Source organism: Euleptes europaea, chromosome 2, assembly GCF_029931775.1.
Source record: "Euleptes europaea isolate rEulEur1 chromosome 2, rEulEur1.hap1, whole genome shotgun sequence".
Classification (NCBI taxonomy): Eukaryota; Metazoa; Chordata; class Lepidosauria; order Squamata; family Sphaerodactylidae; genus Euleptes; species Euleptes europaea.
In genome coordinates, this window is record NC_079313.1 from 82,048,599 (window position 1) to 82,068,486 (window position 19,888).

Below are 19,888 nucleotides of genomic sequence, written 5' to 3' on the forward strand. Positions count from 1 at the left end.
TCCATGCCCAGAAACATGGTCTTGAGAATATAATGCCAACTGCATAGCCTCGAGTCTGCCACAAGATTTCTGATACCTACTGGGATGAAGCAGAGCAGCTGTGACCCAGACCCCCACTGAAGTCTGCTCCTTTCGCCTCCTCCAGTCTATTAATCTATGGGGGTAACAATGGAATTCTGTCCCAGACTTGGCACTTACCAGCAGGGTGATGGTAGAATGCTGCCCAGCTGTAGCATGTAGGAGAACGCCACTGCCCTGCCTTGTACGGAACATGAGTCCAATGTGCCATGGAAGTGTAATGACTAATGCCAAGTTACTCCAGGTCACCACGCTGTTGCCCAAGAAGTGCTGGGGACTAGCCATTTCTTCATGAAAATGTAAAACAAAACACAGATCATCAGACACCAACTACTGTACAGAAGCGCTGTCATGTATTCTATCAGAGTATGGACACAGCAAGTGGACAAAGTGGACAACCCAGGGGTTCCCACCCATAACCTGAGAAAGGGTCACAAAACAATGATCACAGACTGCATGTGCCTCCTAAACTATATTACTGTGTGGCAAAAATCCATGGAAAACGCATGTATTTAAGCACCAGCACTTTTTGGCAGAAGCCAGTTTCTCATTTGCTTGCCATGCAGGTGGGCCTGGGACTGGTGTCCACACTGGTGAAGAGGTGCATTTTGTTTGCAGGGTCTAGAGATACCAAATGAGCACATCTTATACTGGGATTGAACTAATGGCTACAGCAGAGAGGCTTGAAGTCAGGAATGTTTTGTACTAGCAATCCTCTATTCATAGAATAGACCCAGTGACTGGTTCAACCTCAGAGGATGGCCGGCATCTAAGGGGAAGGCTCTTAGGCTGTGAGGATATACCTGCTAGCTATCTTCTGACCCTTTCAGTAGTGGCTGTTTGGAATAGCAGCAAACAAAATGGCTAAGAAGGGAAGGGGAACTCCCAGGTTAAGGGAAGTTCTGAACAATCACCTCATGCCTTTCTTTAAACCAAGCATGGAAGCCATTTCCCTAAAGAAGAACATAGCAGCTGGTTCCTTCAAAATTCTTTAGTCTTTGCCTGCTTGCATATCGCGTGACTGAACGCTACCTTACATGACATAACATAATGGCATTTGAGAGTACTGTATTCCCTGCAGCTGGGTAAATAGCTCCTGTTTACTTGCATTCCCAGGCCTTAGCAGGAGGATGTGAGCTAAAATCCAGTGTCCAAATACAATCCGGCATCCAAAATGTCTGGAAGCATTGTCCTCCTCTCTACCTCACCCTCTAAGCAGAGGGATTTCATTTTCTATCCTCTAAGCATGACAGAAATGCCTCCTACCTGAGATACAGTGTTGGGCACCTCACACGTCCCAAAGGCAAGGGCACATTTCCCCTTGGGACTGGAACCAGGCAGAGACTTCCTGTTGACATTCTACACCTTGATCTAGTTAGCTCAAGAGAAAGAACCAGCAAAAATACCCTCCCCTGTGCCTTCCTCATCTCCCAGGGTGACTCCTGTTCAAACAGCACAAATACCATGACCACCCCCATCTCCTATAGCCTCCGTTCTTTACCTTGCTTGCAGTTCTTGCCTCCAAAGCCCAGAGGGCACTCGCAACTGAAGGTGTTCCACTGGTTGACACATGTGCCGCCATTATGGCAAGTGTTGCTGTCACAAACATTCTTCTTTGCTGAACAGCCTGGAAGGATAATGCAAGATGGTATGTGAACGGATAATAGCAGAGGTGGCTTCCCCACTGAAATGCCAAGGAAGGGAGAGGTTGAGATAATTGATAAATGACAACTGACAAGTGCTAATAAAGGGTCAGGGCAAAGATAGGTTGATGTCACTGACAAAACTACTGAGGAACAGACTGAAAGCTATACCCAAGAATCTCCTGTAACCCCAAACAGTGTATATTCCACAGTGTTTCCCTATAAAACGATGGTCAGTGTTACACTTTTCCTGCCAGTTTGCAAAGTGATCACCCCACCCCAAAAATCTGGGTAAGATTCCAATTTCTGTGCCCAACCTTCTGCCCCCACTCTTAAAATACCCCATACCAGGAACAGTCCCATTGTTGGCAATGAAGTCAGCCATGTCCACCTCTCGATTATCAATCAGGAAGTCCCGCATACAGCCTACAAAGTGCCGGTTCCGTACAGGGAAACTCTCGGGCAGATCAGGAACGCCACCTAATAGCAGTGGACCTGTCAGATCCAGAGACCTGGGAAGCCAAAATGGGAATTACTTAGAAGACAGCAAGACAGCAATCACAGTATGGTTGATGACGGGCCATTGTTTGATGGGAGTGAAACTGTGTTCTGACAAGGATCGGCAGAGCTATGAATACCTGCAGATGTCTATCATTGGCAGTGCAATCCTAAACACAGTCATACCTTCCTAAGCCTACTGGCTTCAATGGACTTAGAGGAGGAGGAGGAGGAGGAGAGTTGCTTTTTATATGCCGACTTTCTATACCACTTGAGGGAGACTCAAACTGGCCTACAATCACCATCCCTTCCCCTCTCCACAACAAGACACCCTGTGAGGTAGGTGGGGCTGAGAGAGCTCTAAGAGAGCTGTGACTAGCCCAAAGTCACCCAGCTGGCTTCATATGTAGGATTGGGGAAACCAACCCGGTTCTCCAGATTAGCGTCCGCAGCTCATGTGGAAGAGTGGGAATCAAACCCGGTTCTCCAGATTAAAGTCCACCGCTCCAAACCACCGTCCTTAACCACTACACCACACATTGTGAGAAGACAAATAGGAAGCAGAGGGTTGAGGATTATACTCAAACATGGAAGGCAGGGAGTAGAGACATTTTACCAGGGCCCAGGCTGCAAGTCTATTATACAATCAATTTATGTCATTTCTGAAATAAAATAACAATGTCTCCTTCATGGATCTTGATGTCATATGTACAGGATGGAATTATATGTGTAGTAGCCCATGTTACTAGTTTGTATTAGAAATTATGCTTGGGCCCTGAAGATTTAGTAGTCCATCTGTGTGAGTCAAAAGTTGCTGTAACAGAGGGTAGCTGGGGAAGACTGAGGGGCATAGTAGCTCAACAGTGAAAATCTGTGTTATCCAGAATTTTAAGTGACCCAAGAGATCACAGTTCAAATGCCACCTCAGCCATAGATTTACTGGAGCAATTCTGAGCAAGCAACTATCTCCACAGATGCATGAATGGGAACACACAGAGACCCACCCCCTGCCCACCTTGCAGGGTCTATCACAAGCATGGTGGGGGTTAAGGGGTAACTCTACTTCCTATTACTGGCCCCTTTAAGGCGAAGGGGACCTGGAAAATCAACACAGACAGGCACTATCTCACAACCTATCCTCCTGGCAGGCATTTTACTGGCAAACTAGTCACTGTGGAGACAGTCTGCCTTTAACTAAGCCTATTAATTGATCATTTTATAGAAGTATACTTATCATGCACACAACTTCTTACTTCTTAGTGCCCGACTGGGTCCCTTGTGCTGAGCAAGAATAGTTTCCCAGGATGGACCCAAACTTCAAGGCCACTGAAGTGTCGCAGTCATCCACTGTCACCACAGCCACCTTCTGGTCCGAGGGCCCCTGAGGAACTCCCGATTTGCCCATGACAGGCTGTGGAGAAAAAGCAGACTCCTGTTGCAGAAGGCCCAGGGCAGGCAATTACATAATCCTGGCTGCACAGTCACCAATGGATAAGAGCAGGATGTTGTCTAAGCTAATACAGCAGGCAAAACCCCTCTACCGGCTTCCCTTGAGCCAAAATGGCTCGAAAAAGAGATCTGCATTTAGCCTGCATTCTTGGACAGCCTCAAAGGAGCTGGCGGGGAGCAGAAGTTGGATGCTATACGATGGTATGGTGCATGGCCTTGCCTCTGAGGAAAGAACATGCTGCACGCCAGCTGGGTGTTCTGGAAGAGCCTTTTGACAGCAGTTCCAGGACTTCAAGGAGCTGAGCACTGGGGCCAGAGTGCTTGCAAAGTACTCCACACATTTGGGATGCTGAGCACCTAATAAACAGGATGGTTAAAAAGGACTGGAATTTTTCCCCTTATTGTTTCAACACAAGCTTATGTGTGAAACAGTGATTTGAATATGCATGAGCAATTGTAAGGACAGAGCCAGGGGCTAGTGTAGATTAATGAGTCTACTGTAAAAGAGAAGAAGCGTGGGGTATGCTCTGTTGGAGGTAACTAAATAATTTGATTTACAAAAAGATCTATTGTAGTGTCTAATATTGATCCATCAGCAGGCACTATCCACCTGTTTGCAGTCCACTTCAACATGGTAAGAATTTTAAGCCTCCCCACCCCCCCAAAAAAAAGTGCATCCGGAAAATCTCATGATGCCAATTTCAGCACCAACAATCTGGCAGGTGCACAGAATACATTCAGAGCCTTGAATGCCTGTAACAAAAGTGTCTTGCGGGCATAACAGAAGGCAGCCGGTTTTGTATTTTAGGCGGTGTCCGTGGCAGTGAGTTTTCATTCAGCCGTTTTTGCCCTGCAGTCCCTTTGCGCCATCGTTCATGAGATGTACACATTGTACCCTTGGCCAGCCAGGTCAACTTTTGTATCCTTCTTTGGTTTTCCTGCTGCTACCACATCTGCCCATTGCACAAGGCACAAAAACTCCTATAATCAGTTTTTCCCAATCGGCTTTTGTGGGACGGTGACGTTTCTGTAACATCAGTAATTTTGTTTTAAAAGACTGCACTTTATGAGGCTAACAAAAAACAGGAGAAAGAGACAGTAGTATGACAAAGAGGACAGCCCCTTTGGCATAAGATAACAAGCCGCTGCTGAGTAGATTCAGGGTTTAATTATAATTTAGTGGCAATTACAAGAACAGACAGTAAGATACAGCCTGATCCTTTACCACTGTGCCTTTAAGGAGCTTTACATTTGGTTACATGAAATGTGCGCTCGCCTTTCTAAGATTTTAGAAGGTCAATAAACCTTGCTCCCGCAGTAGAGAGAACTATATCCAGTAAAGTCAAAGAAACAAGAGATTCTGAAGTCACTTTGGCAAGGGAATCTCATGGAAAATGGCACTGTGTCACCGTACCGTGTCACTTTGGACTGTAAACTACACGGCCCGAGCTTCTGATTCAGGACGGTCTCTCCCTTCATTGTATTTGCCCACTGGGCTGGGGCTCAGATTCAGGCCCCTTTTTGCCAGGCAGGAGAAGAACACAGGTCATCGGTGACCACTTTTGTGTGCACGACTGGACTATAGAATTGGAAGAGAAATTCAAAGGCCATGGCTAGGAAAACAGGGCAGTTCCAGACAAAAGGAGAGAAATGCAGCTGGGGGGGGGGAGGAGGGGAGGGCGTGGTCATGGCAACAGGTCACAGCACAGCACCAAGGAGGACTGGCAGGCAGCCCAAATCTTCCCTCAGCCTTTGAGACACTCCTTCCCTCAGAATATGAAAACAAAATGGGGGGGGGGGAGATGCTCAGTACATAGCCCTCCCACGCCCCTCTAGCACCGGGATCATCTAGGGAAACTCCCCAGAGCTGGAATTCTTTTCATGATACATTGTGTACTTTGGAACTTTTATTCCTGAGTACAAAATATACAGGGTTGTTTAGGAATGGTGTAATATATATACAGGATTGTTTAGGAATTTTTTTAAAATATGTTTTTATATGTTTTTTTTACATCAGCAACCCTGGTCCTTTCCTGGTCACCCTCACAGGTATTTTTCAGGCAAAAGCTGCAGCTTATATAGATATATATGTGTGTGTGTGTGTGTGTGTATATGTGTGTGTGTGTATACACACAGGTATTTTTCAGGCAAAAGCTGCAGCTTATATATATATATGTGTGTGTGTGTGTGTGTGTGTGTGTATATATGTGTGTGTGTGTGTGTGTGTGTGTGACACACACACACACATACACACACACACACACATATATATATATATAAGCTGCAGCTTTTGCCTGAAAAATACCCGTGAGGGTGACCAGGAAAGGACCAGGGTTGCTAACTGCCTGGAGTAAAAAAAAAAAAGTCCTGTCCCTTTAATAGAAGGCTGGTGATGTTATTATCCGCCATACCACGAAAAGTTTTAGCTGCTCATTATCACATACTAAATAATAGAGGCCTTTAATAAAGGGATAGGACATTTTTCTCCAGTCCTGTTGGCAACCTTAGAAAGGACCCAAGTCCCACTTTTGAAATCAAACCTGAAATTCATTCACTTCCAACTACCACAGTAATCACAAAAATGTTGCACTCAAAAACAGTAGAAACCTATGAAAGCAGCTCCAAGGATCAAACAAAGAGTGACTTTGGGGATTCTGGATGTGTAATATAGCCTCAAAAAGCAGCCACACTGTGGCTCTGGGAAAGGAGGGCTTGTAACTCTGCTCCTCCCCATCCTATTTCCCCAACCAAAACAAGCTCCTGATTCTGCTCCCGTTACCTTTCGCCTAGGTAAGGGGGAAAAGACAGGCATGATACGGGCACCTGTCTTTGTTCCTATCAGGTCTTAAAACAGCCTGAGTGGTAGGGGGAGGGTTAATCAGGGAACTGGCGAGCTGGAGAGGAGGAAGAGCTTATAAAACACCCTCCCCAGTGCTGTGGGCCCTGCTTCTCACTGGGGAAGGCTGCACCTCTTTTCTGAGGCTAAATTACTTATCAGGGAATCTGATCATGGCTCCCCAAAAACATGCATCGTTTGTCTGTCTATACGTCTGGATGATACCTGCCCTGACCTGGACGGCCCAGGCTGGCGTGATCTCATCAAATCTCAGAAGCTAAACAGGATCACCCCTGGTTAGTACTTGGATGGGGAGACCACCAAGGAAGTCTAGGGTTGCTCACAGAGGCAGGCAATGGCAAAGCAACTCTGAACATCTCTTGCCTTGAAAACCCTACAAGAACCCTACAAGAAGAGGGGTGCCCTGGGTCTGTGTGTTCTTACCGGTGTGTTGCATGCCTGTGTGCATGTAAAGCATGTCCTCCTTCGTTGTGCCACCACCCCAAATTAAAATACAGCATTTCACTATACCAATGTCTTGGGGAGCCCTGAGAAAGGCTGCCTCTGAGCATGTAGAAATGGCAGTTTGCCACGTATTCCAGCCCTTCTCCTGTGCATGTGTGTTTAACGTGTCTAGGCCTGAGTAAGTAATCTAAGGCGCTTGTGAGGAGGAGCTGAATTATAGTCTTAAACAGGAAAAAACTTTATCGCTACAGATTAAGCTACAGCACAGAAAGAGAAAATAGCTGTCAATGACTATTGGTTACAGATGTAATGAAAAGAACATAAAACATTAGTCTAAGCTAATTTAACAATGCAGAACAGTTACCTCTGACAACCTGTTTCACTGTCTGTGGGACGTATCCACCTCCAAACCCCTTCCCACCTCTTGCAGAGGAATCCAGCATTCGGACAAAACATTTGAACAAAGACTAACAGATGTTAACAACCTTTTTCATCCTTCCTGCCCTGGGTCAGCAGGCAGCCTCTCCCAATCCAGATTTAGGGAATATGCCCCACATGGGCAGGTGCACCCCAGTCTCCCTCCAATCATTCTGGAGTGCACTTCTCACACATCTCCATACCCAGATCATGTTTTACAACAGCTATCCAACCTGCCTCCCTAGCAGGTAGGCAAATGGTTCTCTCTTGCGGAAACACATCTTCTGCTCTACGTGACCTCCTTGTGTATTTTACTGCTCTCTTCCCTGGGGAAATAAATGACTGTGAGGATCCCAGAAACTTCCCAATGCACTTCAAAGCACTTTACATCTCCAAATCACAGCAGCCATAAGTCAGCTGCAACTCAATGACACTTTCCTCCACCACTGTGTCTGAGAAAGAAAGGTAGAAATTGATGGAAGCCATGCATGTGAACAGAGAAAAGCAAGAAGGGGACCTGCAAGGATGTGCAGGGAGACATCTCATTTCTCCAGCCCTATCATTTCCTCTTTCCTTTCCCTGAAAGCCTCCTTAGCTTCTCCACTTTCCCTGCTTCCTTCTCTAGGAATATAGAAGGACCAAACCCCAAATGAGATGAAGCTATATGAAACCACAGATCACACTGTGGTTAATAACCATTTCCCCACATCAACGCTTCTTAGATGAAATATGTAGCAGTAAGATTGTCTGGGTGCAGCACCCGGACTGGAAGCAACAGCCCCACCAGGGCTGGGGACTTGCCTGGGGCTGCAGGAGCTGAGCAGGCCCCACTCACCACCCTCTTACCTCAAGAGTTGGTGCAGCCAAAGCCTCCATGAAGGGGCACTGGGGGGCAAGAAAAGCAGCAGCTAAGTGTGGCCCCCCACCTACTCTCTCATGAGCCCCAGAGTGGCTGGTGCCACTGCCCAGTGCTGAAGCAGCAACAACAATGCCGAGTAAGGACAGGCCTCCAGGGAGGAAGCCAGTGATCACAGCCAGGGAGAGGCCAGGTTGGGCAGGAGCGTGGGGAGAGATGGAGGACTTGCCAGGATCTGACTATTGAGGGGGCCAAGGGGAGGCAGACACAGGTGGGGCAGGAGACTGGGGGAAGTGGTGCTCCTATCCTGGCCCAAAGAATGGCTCGTGCCATAGGGCCAGGAAGTGGGGCTGGGGTTGAATGCTGGGGGCAGAGAAGAGGGATAAAAACAGGCTCCACAACAGGCCGGGGGGGAGAGGAATGGAGCATTATTCTGAGCTCTTGTGAGCCATGCTCTAGAAAAGAGTGGGAGGACTTGGGGTGATGCAACCCTTCCCCCTTTTTACCTATCCTGAGGCCAGGGGAGACCCCTGGGAGACAGTGAGGCATGATGGCCAAGGACAAGGAGATTGGTGTCAAAGGAGGAGGAGCCTCACAAAGAGAGAAAAGTGGGTGCACAAAATTTAATGAAAGACATAAAACTAGTGAATAGTACAGCACAAACATTACTAGCACAATACATTTTACATCTGTTAATGCATACCAATATCAAGTCATTTGTGGTATGAAAACAGCCAGATGGACAAAAGTGCTTGCCCGGAGGAAATTCTGACTTGCCGTAAGTGACTAAGGTTGATTACGCATGGCTGTTTTCGCATTTGTTTGTCCCTGCCCTATCTCACGCCTTCGAATCCCGCATTCAAAAAAAATCTAATGCACGGACAGGGACAAACAAATGAAGAAGGGGCAGCAGCAGCCCCCCAGAGACACACCTCTCTCTCCCCCTCCCCCCCCCACTCCCATGCCCTCCTCCACCTCTCCCCAGCACCAGCCGGCATTTCAGCCCACCTCACAGCCTGCAGCCCCACAGTCTGAGAATTGAAGTGGCGAAGCGGTGGCGGCGGCTCCTTCCAGCGCCAACGCCGTGCACTTCCAGCTGACACTTTGCCACCCCAGGTTGCAGGCTGTGAGGTGGGCTGAAACGCTGGCTGGTGCTGGGGAGAGGTGGAGGAGGGCGCGGGAATGGGGGGGGAGAAGGGGAGAGAGAGGCACGGGGGGGAGGAGCCGCCATTGCTGTTGTCGGGGCCGGGCAGTCTCCAAGTGGGGAGTTGACCTGGGCGCCGAAAACGCACTGGCGAACTCCTGGAACTGTTGTGCAACAGTGACCTCGGAGAACTCACTCTCCCTCAGGATGATATGAGGCTTGAACACTAATTTGAGATTATAGATGTGGCAAACATATGCTGCAGCTGTGGTTCTGTGACAGGTGTCTGTTTAGGGCTGGAGGTGTCTTCGCAGAGTGTGTTGGTGGGGGGTACTTTGCCTCTGTGTGCATCTCTGCATGTAGTGTGGGGTCTCTGTGTGCATTGCAGGGAGTTGCAGTAATTAGAGGGATAGGCAGGCAGAGCTAAACGTGGAGCCAATTTCTTTGGTTCCAAAATAGCCACTGCTGCCATGATCACCTCGCTCTCCTGCAGGATCAAGGATGATGAAATCTGAACCCAGGTTTTTTTTAACCCCCATGCAGTGCCCTTTGATTCCCCGCCCCCCGCACGGTTGGCTCTGTGCCACAGAGGCTTGCCTGAAGCCCTGATTTACACCAGTAGGCCCAATATTACAACACAGAATCCTTGGCTATAATCTTGCAGGTGCTGACTGCTCTGAGAACTCGCCTGGATTCCTGTTGGTAGTACTGACGGAAAGGAAAAGCAAGATTCCCCTGTCGTGCGCTTCTCAGTTCTGCTCTGATGTAGGAGAAAGGAGGGCGTGTTTCTTTGCCTTCCTGGCCTGTGAGTTATCTGAGGACACGCCACTACATAGCAAAAAAAGGGGAGGTTAGTCTCTAAGACTCATCCAATCCTTAGATTTCAGGTTAATTCTTACATAATATTATCCCAAACATGTAAAAGGTTAGGTCATTTACGCATGGCTGTTTTGCCTCTCTATTCTCCCAGGAATGTAGCGAATCCGTGAAGTTGAAGCACGCATCCTTCTCCCACGTCCAACACTGCAGCCACTGCAGTGAACAGCCTTCCTTACAACTATGCAGCAGCCGGTGGTGCTGACTGCCTCCCACCTTCACCAAGTCAAGCTCTTTTTCTTGATCAAGTAAAGCAGCCCCAGGCAACTTCCAGACAGCCTTAATGCTCCGGTTTCATTTCCCTTTGTTACTGTTTCATTTTCTCATTTCCACACAGCTTCGTTAGCAATCCCTGGCTGTCCTGGTTTTTCTACATTTTCCCCCAGCTCTTTCTGCAACCTGTTTCCTCCCAACCTTTTTTTTTTTTTTTTTTTTTTTGGCAGTCTGAAATGCCTGTGCCGTTTTGCAGTGCTCTGCCCAAGTGATCATTTTGGGCAGGGGGTGGTGGTGATTTTTTAAAATTTGCATGTCAACCCCCCCACACCAAAACTGAACAGTCTGTAAGCTAAAGTACCTCATAGACATGGGGAAGTTCCCCATGAAAACAGCCAGTGTGGAACCATCACCCCAATTGATTACGGTATCCCTGCAAGTGCCTCAGAGGAAGGGAAAATCCAGATCAGGGCTCCAGTCTGAAAGATGCCTCTATTATTTAATCTCTGTCAACTCTACCCAGCCAGTGAATTTCATGGGCCTCCTGCTCCACTGCTCTGTCTCAGCCCCTTTATTAAATTCCTTCCACTGGCTACAGGAGTAGACAGGGAGATAGATCTGCCTGTGGTTCCACCCCATTTGACTCCACAAACATGAACTCAGTTCAATTGGCTACACAGAATTATATGGGTCAGTATGCCCCAGTGGCAGGCTTGGAAGAGAGTTGAGGTTCCAAAGTCCATGATCATTGGGAGCAAAGTAGGACTGGGCTGGCCCAGGCAAACAGTCCTTCCCCTCCCTTTTTATTCAGGTGGTAGAAGCATCACGCTAGAGGAGGAACAGCCTGGTCATGGGGAGAAAAGAGTTCACGTCATAGGTAGCCCAGCTCCTACAGCAGGATAAGGAGAACCTCTGCAGGCTTTCCCAAGCTCAGGCAGGGATTTATACTGGTTTTAATGCACTGTACTTATTTCCTTGGAACAAACAGCATTGCTGCTTTACCCCACTTGACAGGCAGGGAGCTGAGACCCAGAGTTTGTTCATGACACGCATGTGACATTGCCTACCCTCCCAGATACTTGAAAGATCCTTTGGTCAATGACTTTAACTCTGGCATGAGTCATTCACCACGACGCAGAAGCCCCCAAAATACTGTTTTTACGGAAGTCAATGTTTATTGACTTTTAGTCAACAAACCCTAGAAACCTCAGGTTGCAGGAGGAGGCCAGGTACACACACACACACACACACACACCATTTCCCCAGTGTCATATAAGAAGCTGACTGCCAGTATCCCCACAATCCCAGATTGTAATGATCCCAGATTGTAAGCATGGATCATGAAGGGTAGCCATGTTAATCTGTCTGTAGCAGTAGAAAAAAGCAAGAATCTAGTAGCACCTTAAAGACTAACAAAATTTCGGGCAGGGTGTGAGCTCTCGTGAGCCACAGCTCACTTCTTCAGATTCAGCTAGAATTTGAGTCCATCTATCCTTAAATAGAGAAGGATATTCACTATTCTCTACTTATGGATAGATGGACTCACATTCTAGCTGTATCTGAAGAAGTGAGCTGTGGCTCACGAAAATTCATACCCTGCCAGAAATTTTGTTAGTCTTTAAGGTGCTACTGGACTCTTACCTTTTTCTATTCTAAGCATGTTTGACAGGAAAAAGAAAGCACTATACACATTTTTCCACAATGATCATGATTTATGGTTAATGTGGGTGTTGTGGAGCAACATCAGATTGTTGTGGAACAGCAATGCCACACCCTTCCTCTGCCCCAGTGTTTCAGCATGCTCCTGGCCTCCAGGCCATGAAGCAACAACACAGCTAACTTTCCGTTGACAAACCTTCACTGATAAGCTAACACCCCTGGCAAGCCATGCTGGTAGCCTGGATCCCCATTTTACCTCTTTGGTAAATGGTGTTTTTGTGGGATGCCTGCCCCTTTAAAATAGGACTGAGACCTTTAGGGCAGAAGCTGCCAGTATGGCACCGACTGCAAGTGTTGTGCAGCTGGCACTCTTCCCTGCGCTACCACAGTAGGTAACTGTCTGCTGGCCCAGAGACTGTGTGCTTGGATGAAGCTGCCGCAGGCAATCCAGCTCATTGGCGATGATGCCTGTGCTCAGAAACATTCCCAGGAGTTTGGAAGGCCAACACCCAATCCCAGCCAAGGAGTCGCCAAGTGGGAGCAGGCAACTGGACTCCAACTGCACTCCAGCAAGAGGCCCCAAGCTTGGAGGGCTTTCCTGGCTCTGCTCACCACAATCATGTTGATCTGTCTTGCTACTACTCATTAACCCAGTTAGACTGACAGGAAACAGAAACAGGCACTGGCAAAGTGAAATTAAAAAAAAAAACCTCAAAGAAATTGATAGCGAATTGTGCAGTATAGTACACTACCTACTAGCACATTGTTGGTAGTCATCACATTCTCTTCAGTATACCATGAGTTCTTGCCCAGCTTCTGGCGGTTATTATTTCATTCTTCAAACCAAGATACTGATGCAATACACTGTGTCCTAAACATGTGACAATAACCCCTGGTGACCAGCTAGAGTTCTAATAGGCCCTGGGCATTTTCAGGGGTGTGATAAAAGGCTAGGGACCGTTTGAACATGGCATGACCCCTGAAAGCAGAAAAGCACTTATGGGAGCTCAGATCATCAGCAAGGTAAGTATAAGGTCACTAGTTACTCTGTCTATGAGACCACCATTCATGAGTCTGCATGGCTACGACACAAACTCTCTGGCACACTTCCTTCTTACACTACATGGGTCTCCCTGTAGTCAACACTAATTATCCAGAGCTGTTTCTGGACCTAGAGGATCACATTCAGGCAGGACATCCATGTGCTAAGCCCCTTCTGTGTCGCTGTTCCTTTGAATCAGCATGATGCCTTTTATTGAAAAACTGAAAGGCAAACCTACAGAGCCTACAAAATGAACCACAGTTCCGCGGGAGAATGGCGGGTTAAGCATGCGCACAGGGACACAGCAAGCAAGTAATGCAGGGAAGGACTCTGCTGAGCTTCCCTGCTGTGAAGCCTTAGATTCTTGAAATCTGCCTTCCAAATCTTTGGCCACCGCCTTCTTCCCCACCTCCAGCATACAGAAAGCCCTGCCCCTCCCCCTCTGTATCCGCTTGCATCTCCCTGTTCCACTCCATTCCCCGGGCAGCCCTTCTCAGTCCCAAGCTTATTAACTGAAGCAGGCAGCTGCCCGTGACAATTGCACCAGCTGCTCACCCCCTGTCAGCAGCCTCCTCATTACAGAATGACTTCTTGAGACTCCATCGAATGGGAACCACCACCATCTGAACCTCTGTGTTTAGGGCACTATGGCTGCTAACAGTGGGAGCCTTTGGGAGTCTAGAGTAGCCAGATGTTTAGACAGTGGTTGGCAACAGTGACCTCCACTGGTCCTTGAATATCCAATCATTACCCAGAGCACAGCAAACTGGAAAAACACATGAACACATAAACACATGAAGCAGCCTTATACTGAATCAGACCCTTGGCCCATCAAAGTCAGTATTGTTTACTCAGACCAGCAGCGGCTCTCCAGGGTCTCAGGCAGAGGTCCTTCACATCACCTACTTTCCTAGTCCCTTTAACTGGAGATCCCAGAGATTGAACCTGGGACCTTCTGCATGCCAAGCAGATGCTCTACCACTGAGCCACGGCCCCTCCCCAAAGCTAGCATAGAATTCTGCACAGAGCCTATGCAGGTTGCTGTGGTCTGATGGGCTGGGCATTCCACCAGCTATCTTCTTCTGTTCAGTATGAGAGAGTCTTACCTTGTTGTAGTAGTGCAGGTGGACAGTATGCCACTGCCCGTCACTTACACCCCCCGGAATGAATGGGGAAACTGTGCTGGTTGATTCTCCTGGGGAAAGGATGAGACACAACTCAGAGAAAGGATCTCAAGGAGGGAATGCATCATTATCAACATCATCAACATCACCACCACCATCATCCTGCTACCATTTCCCACAACGGCCCAGGAGAGAAGGCATCTATGCTAACCATGGTGGCCCTGGGGTAATGGCAGCATAAGGCAGTGGTGTGGAAGAGGTCAGGCCGAGGAGATAAGAAGTAGGGCTCCGGGGGAAGGGGGAAGGGGCTTGGCAATATTGAAGAGGAGAGGGGGCAGCTAAGGCAACTCTTGGGGGGCTCATGGGGTGGAGCTCAACCGTACCTGCTGAGAAGGTAAGCTGCACTTGCTCCTGCACGATCTCCAGTGCCACAAAGTCGTGGCGTTCATTGAAACGTCCATTGTACAGGAGCAGCCCATCCCGTTCCTTGGTGGCAAACCTGCCCAACAGAAAAGAGAAGTGAGTCCTCTTATCCAGGATCCACCATTCCATTTCAAAACGTTCACAGCAGAAGTGGTAGAAGGCACGGAGGTAAGAGGATTGGGGGAATCTCCTGCCCAGGCAGAAACTCTGCAGCTAACACCCTCATGGAAAGGCTCTAGCAAGACAAAACCATTTTTCCCTTTCAGTCCTATACAGTCCTACATTATAGGACATGCTCGACTCTGTGCTGGGACCCACGCATACCTATCAACAGCTGTTTGTCCTCTGCAAACATGTGGACACAGAAGAATGTCACTGAGAAGTATGGCCTCCTACAACATGTTCATGCGTTGCAGCAAATAACCATATATGCAGTTGATAGTTGTGACATGTAGCATTCACACAATTTCCTGTACAAGTAGGAAATTCATCATGTGTGAAGTGGCTCTGAGCTGGTTGTTGCTAGGTTCCCAAGATTTCTCCAAACAAGTAAGCTGGGTTTAACAAAGGCATTCCTATGTGATTAGGTGTGCTGCTTCCTTAACACAAAGGAGCGCCTAAGTGGGCTGGCTCAGCTGTGACTCATCCAGGCACCCTTCCCCCACCTTGACACTCCATTCATTAATTCTGGCAGTGAGTGGCTGTGTGTGTAAACACAGCACAGGAATAAGAGCAAGGGGAAATTTAGAGGCTGAGTGCACAAAACCAATTCCACCATTGTCAGTGGAGAACTGTAGCCAGCAGGTTCTACGAACCAATGAGCAAGATGCCACTGCACACTTTACAAATGGTTGGTGTGTTGTAAGAGATATGACTACACTGGATCAGGAGGATCCAGTCATTGCCAACCACAATATAAACCCAAAACTGGAGACCTGCACGTTGTAACTGAATTTATGCTGTAAAGTCCCAAGCCAAGGTCTCAAGCTGAAAAGCAAGTGCCTGAGCAGACCCAAGAAATATACAGAGAAAATGCAGGAACCAAATTAGGATCAGGAATTAGGAACCCAAGAGTAACATTTCCCAGTTAAATCAGGATCCAGAGTGAGGGTCAGATTATCAGATGATAATGAACAGGCAGATAAACACATGCAGATTCATAAAAGGATCTGAGTAAGAGGGAAACCGCTGACACTCTGATCATTTTCAATTCATAACCTGCCATAGAGCCAGGCCACTCATTCTCTATCCCCCCCGCATCTCATCAGATGGACTGAGGAGGGAATATACTAGCAGACTAAATGTGAGTAAGAGTAAATGATCCACTTAAGAGTGGGTGTGGACCTCCCCTGACTGTTAATGCTGCCAAGATGACAGCTAACCATCAGTGCAGTCCAAAGCAAAGTGATATCCTTCTAAGTCCACTGACTGCAATGGACTTAAAGGTGTAAAAATCTTTTTAAATGGGCATTAAACCAGGAGGTGTGATTGGCTGGAAACTTGACATGATTCCAAAGAATTCACAATACCAGTTGCCAGAACCACCAAAAAAACAAAAAAAACAAAGCCAGTTCAGGAACATTCACTCTACTAAAAAACAGTCATGGGAATTAGCCGCTTAGATAGGTTTCAGTGAAATATCAAAGCCATGTTAGCCCCTGGCTGATTATGGAATGTGGAGATTTGCTTGTGATACTGTCTAGACCAAAGAGATGGGACTAAATCTGGGGCAGGTTGATGGGCTACAGGCTTGGGCATGTTTATTCTTTGCAGTTGTTTTTAGTCGGCAAAGCTCAAAGCTTTAGGATATCCTTCCTCTTTTCTGCAATGCTTTCTAGCAGGCCAAAGGCAGGCTTGTTGCTAGCACTGTGCTATGTAGCCACTTGGTTACAGATTAGGAATGGAAAGTGATGGGGAAATTAACTCAGGAATTAAAAGTCTTATAAACAAGCCCAGCTCCATTCACAGGTGGCCTGTGACCTCATTCTTTGTCTGCTGGCCAATTCCTTAGGGGGACTACCCTTGTATTTTGGGAACACAGTACCTTCACCCTGCCAATAAACCATATTTGAAAGGAAATGAGCAGAACTGACTGCCAGGAGTTGGGGGGAAATGGCAGGAGATAGCTAATTTGTAAACTATTTCCTATCAGAGCAGGATGGGCTATTTCCATATACACGAGAGCCAGTTTTAACAGAAAGTATGCATGATAATAAGTCCTTCCTAGACTGCACCACTTCAAATTTCAGGTGAAAGAATCCTATATTTGAAGGCACCCTATTTAAAATAAAACCTGCCTGTCTGTTAGGATGCCTGAGACAACGTGTTTTAGCCTAGTCTTCCCTGTGAACACAGGGAATTCTTTACGCAGGGCACTAACCTTCCCTGCAGGGTGAGATAGCAAAAGTTAGATCACTGATTTCGCACAGTTACCACAATTTTATTCTCCCAGTTCAGTCCCATTGCCCCAGGTCTACCACAGTGGTATTCATAATTCACCAATCCACAGCCATATATGTGGTATGAGCCAGCTCTAGAACAGCATTCATAAGAGAGGGTCAGCTCAGATACAATGTTGAAACCACAGTTAACTGTGGTTAATTTCCAACACCAGGATCCACTTCACAGAGGATCACTCAAAGTTGCCTCAACAAATACTAGTTTCGTTGCCTTCATTCTTGCACTCACTCCCCTGCAAGGACCTGTGTAGTATCCCAAATGGCACTGTGGTAAGAAAGGACTAAAGTAGGATTGAGCCAGGATGTCCGCATTCATACGGCATACAAAACGATCATTAACACTAACTGTGGTTAATAAATCAGCTTCAAGATATGGTTTCAGATTGAACATATAGTGGGGTGCTCCACATTTAGGATGTTCAAAATAACTATAGTTTTGTGTGCGTGTGTGTGTGTGTGTGTGTGTGTGTGCGTGCGTGTGCGTGTGTGTGTGTGTGAAGTGCCGACAAGTCGCTTCTGACTCATGGCAACCCTATGAATCAAAGTCCTCCAAAATGTCCTGTCTTTGCAGCCTTGCTCAGATCTTGCAAACTATCTAACTATAGTTAGATTAATTCAATCATAGTTTCCCTTGACTCTGGAACCAAGCAATAGAGGTACTCAGAGGCCCAATTTGGATAGGTGCTGCAATGTGCAAGAGGAAGGTCTTAAGCCTTCTCCCCTGCATTATTTTTTCAACATAGAACTTTCCCCAACAGGGCACATAGTGTGGCTCCCTAGGGCCGTTCTGACTCTGACCTGGACAGCCCGATCTCATCAGATCTCAGAAGCTAAGCAGGGTCAGCCCTGGTTAGTATTTGGATGGGAGACCACCAGGGGATACCAGAGTGTCTATGCAGAGGCTCGGAAGTCTTGAAATCCACAGGGTCTCCATAAGGCAGCCAAGACTTGAAGTTAAAAAAAATGGCTGCTTCAGGTTAGAAACATGGTGCAGAGGGGAAAGTTTAAGCCCCTGCCCTCTGCACTCTGTGGTACTGATCCAAATTTATCCCCCCAGTGTACAGGACTCATAGTGTACCTCTGGTAAACAGGATCAGGATGGATGGGAGGACAAGGGCAATGTACTGTATTAGTTAGACCTTCAGATATACCGTCTCTTAGTACAAGACACCCTGAATAGTATATTCACTGTTAGTGACCAATGACACACATCTTTAAAAGAAACATCACTTCGCAGGAACCTGAAAATGTCAGATGATTTAAATTAAATAGCCCAGTTTCTAGGGTATTCAAATTAAATATGCCAGCTCTTGACATTCCACATTAAATTTCACATGTTCAAAAAGCACTGAAATGAAAACTGGGTGTCAGTGCCGTATCTCACACACATTTTCTTTTAGAACACAGAACCGGAATTTTCCATCAACCCTGCACAAATCAAATTTGTACTTCCCATCTATTCCTGAGCAGAAATGCCCCACTAGGGAAAAGCCAACTGTTCCTGTCTGTCGCTTAGAGAGCCAGCATGGTGTAGTGGTTAGAGTGGCAGATCTGGGAGACCCAGGTTCAAATCCCCACTCTGGCATGGAAGCTTACTTTGGGTTAGGGTTATCAGATTGTCAGCCACAGCAGGCATTTTAAGGCAATCTCCCGCCCCCATGCTCTGGCACCTGCCCTCACTCAGTGGAGCAGCAGGAGCAAAAATGATGCTGTGAAATGCTGTGAAGTTGCTCCCAGATCCTGACCTGCAAGTGACATCACAGCATCGTGTCCTGTTGTCTCCTCCAGTCTCCACCCCCCAAATTCTCCCAGCTGGCAACCCTACCTTGGGCCAGTCACACACTCTCAGCTGACCTACCTCTCAGGGCTGTTGTGAGGATAAAAAGGAGCAGGGCAGAATGTTATAAGCCACTCTAGATCCCCACTGGGGAGAAAAGGATGGTGTAAATGAAGTAAATAAACTCTGGATAGTCCCAAAGCTCAGACGTTTGCAGCATTGCTCCACTCTGGTTATAAGCCACATGGAAGAAATGCTCACCCGTCAGAGCCAAACTGTACTTCCAGACTACTGATTTGCAGGATTACTTGAGCAGACAGATCTGCAGCTGGTGGAGAATGCTGGGCTCATCACCCACTGCTGCTTATCAAGGGTGCCAAACATGCTTCCCATCTGAGCAACACAGGCCTTACACTCCCTGGTGACCCCGCAGTGTATTGCTCCCCTGAGCCGATTCATTACAGGCTGTCAGCACTTGGCATAATGCACGCACACACACACACATTAACAAATGTGACAAGTGCAGAGCAGATTGGGGGCTCCAACGACCCTTGACTGGGGACAAAGGGGCCTTGGCTGGCTGGACCCTTTGTACTAGGCTAACAATAAGGATGGAACTAGGGAGGATTAAAGTGTAGGCAAGGCCAGGAAAGGGGGGGAGGGCTATGTGATCTCATCCAAGTAGCTCAAGTGACTTATATCAGGACAATGGCCTTAGCTAGCAAATATGCTTTCCATGGGGGGAAAAGGCAAAATGGGAAACGAGGGCTGGTTTCCCCTGGAGGAGGTTCCACTTTGGGTGCTGTTAACGGTGTTCCTATAACATAAGAGAGAGCAAAATACTAGAGAATAGCCATTGTACCCCCCTGCCCCAGCCAGCAGTAGATGTCTGGAAGGGTGAAAGAGGCTAGACCCAGGAAACTAAAGAA

The 19,888-nt window shown here is 47.4% G+C and overlaps 1 protein-coding gene across 1 annotated transcript in view; it reads right to left on the reverse strand.

The window, feature by feature from the left end:
- Nucleotides 1-19,888, reverse strand: part of CELSR2 (cadherin EGF LAG seven-pass G-type receptor 2) — a 120,277-nt gene that overhangs the window by 30,393 nt on the left and 69,996 nt on the right. The window contains exons 4-9 of the mRNA XM_056844804.1: nucleotides 14,684-14,799; nucleotides 14,283-14,371; nucleotides 3,473-3,630; nucleotides 2,070-2,233; nucleotides 1,580-1,705; nucleotides 199-365 (exon numbers count right to left, since the gene is read on the reverse strand). Of these exons, the coding sequence (XP_056700782.1) occupies nucleotides 199-365; nucleotides 1,580-1,705; nucleotides 2,070-2,233; nucleotides 3,473-3,630; nucleotides 14,283-14,371; nucleotides 14,684-14,799 (820 nt within the window). The remainder of the gene's footprint in view (nucleotides 1-198; nucleotides 366-1,579; nucleotides 1,706-2,069; nucleotides 2,234-3,472; nucleotides 3,631-14,282; nucleotides 14,372-14,683; nucleotides 14,800-19,888) is intronic.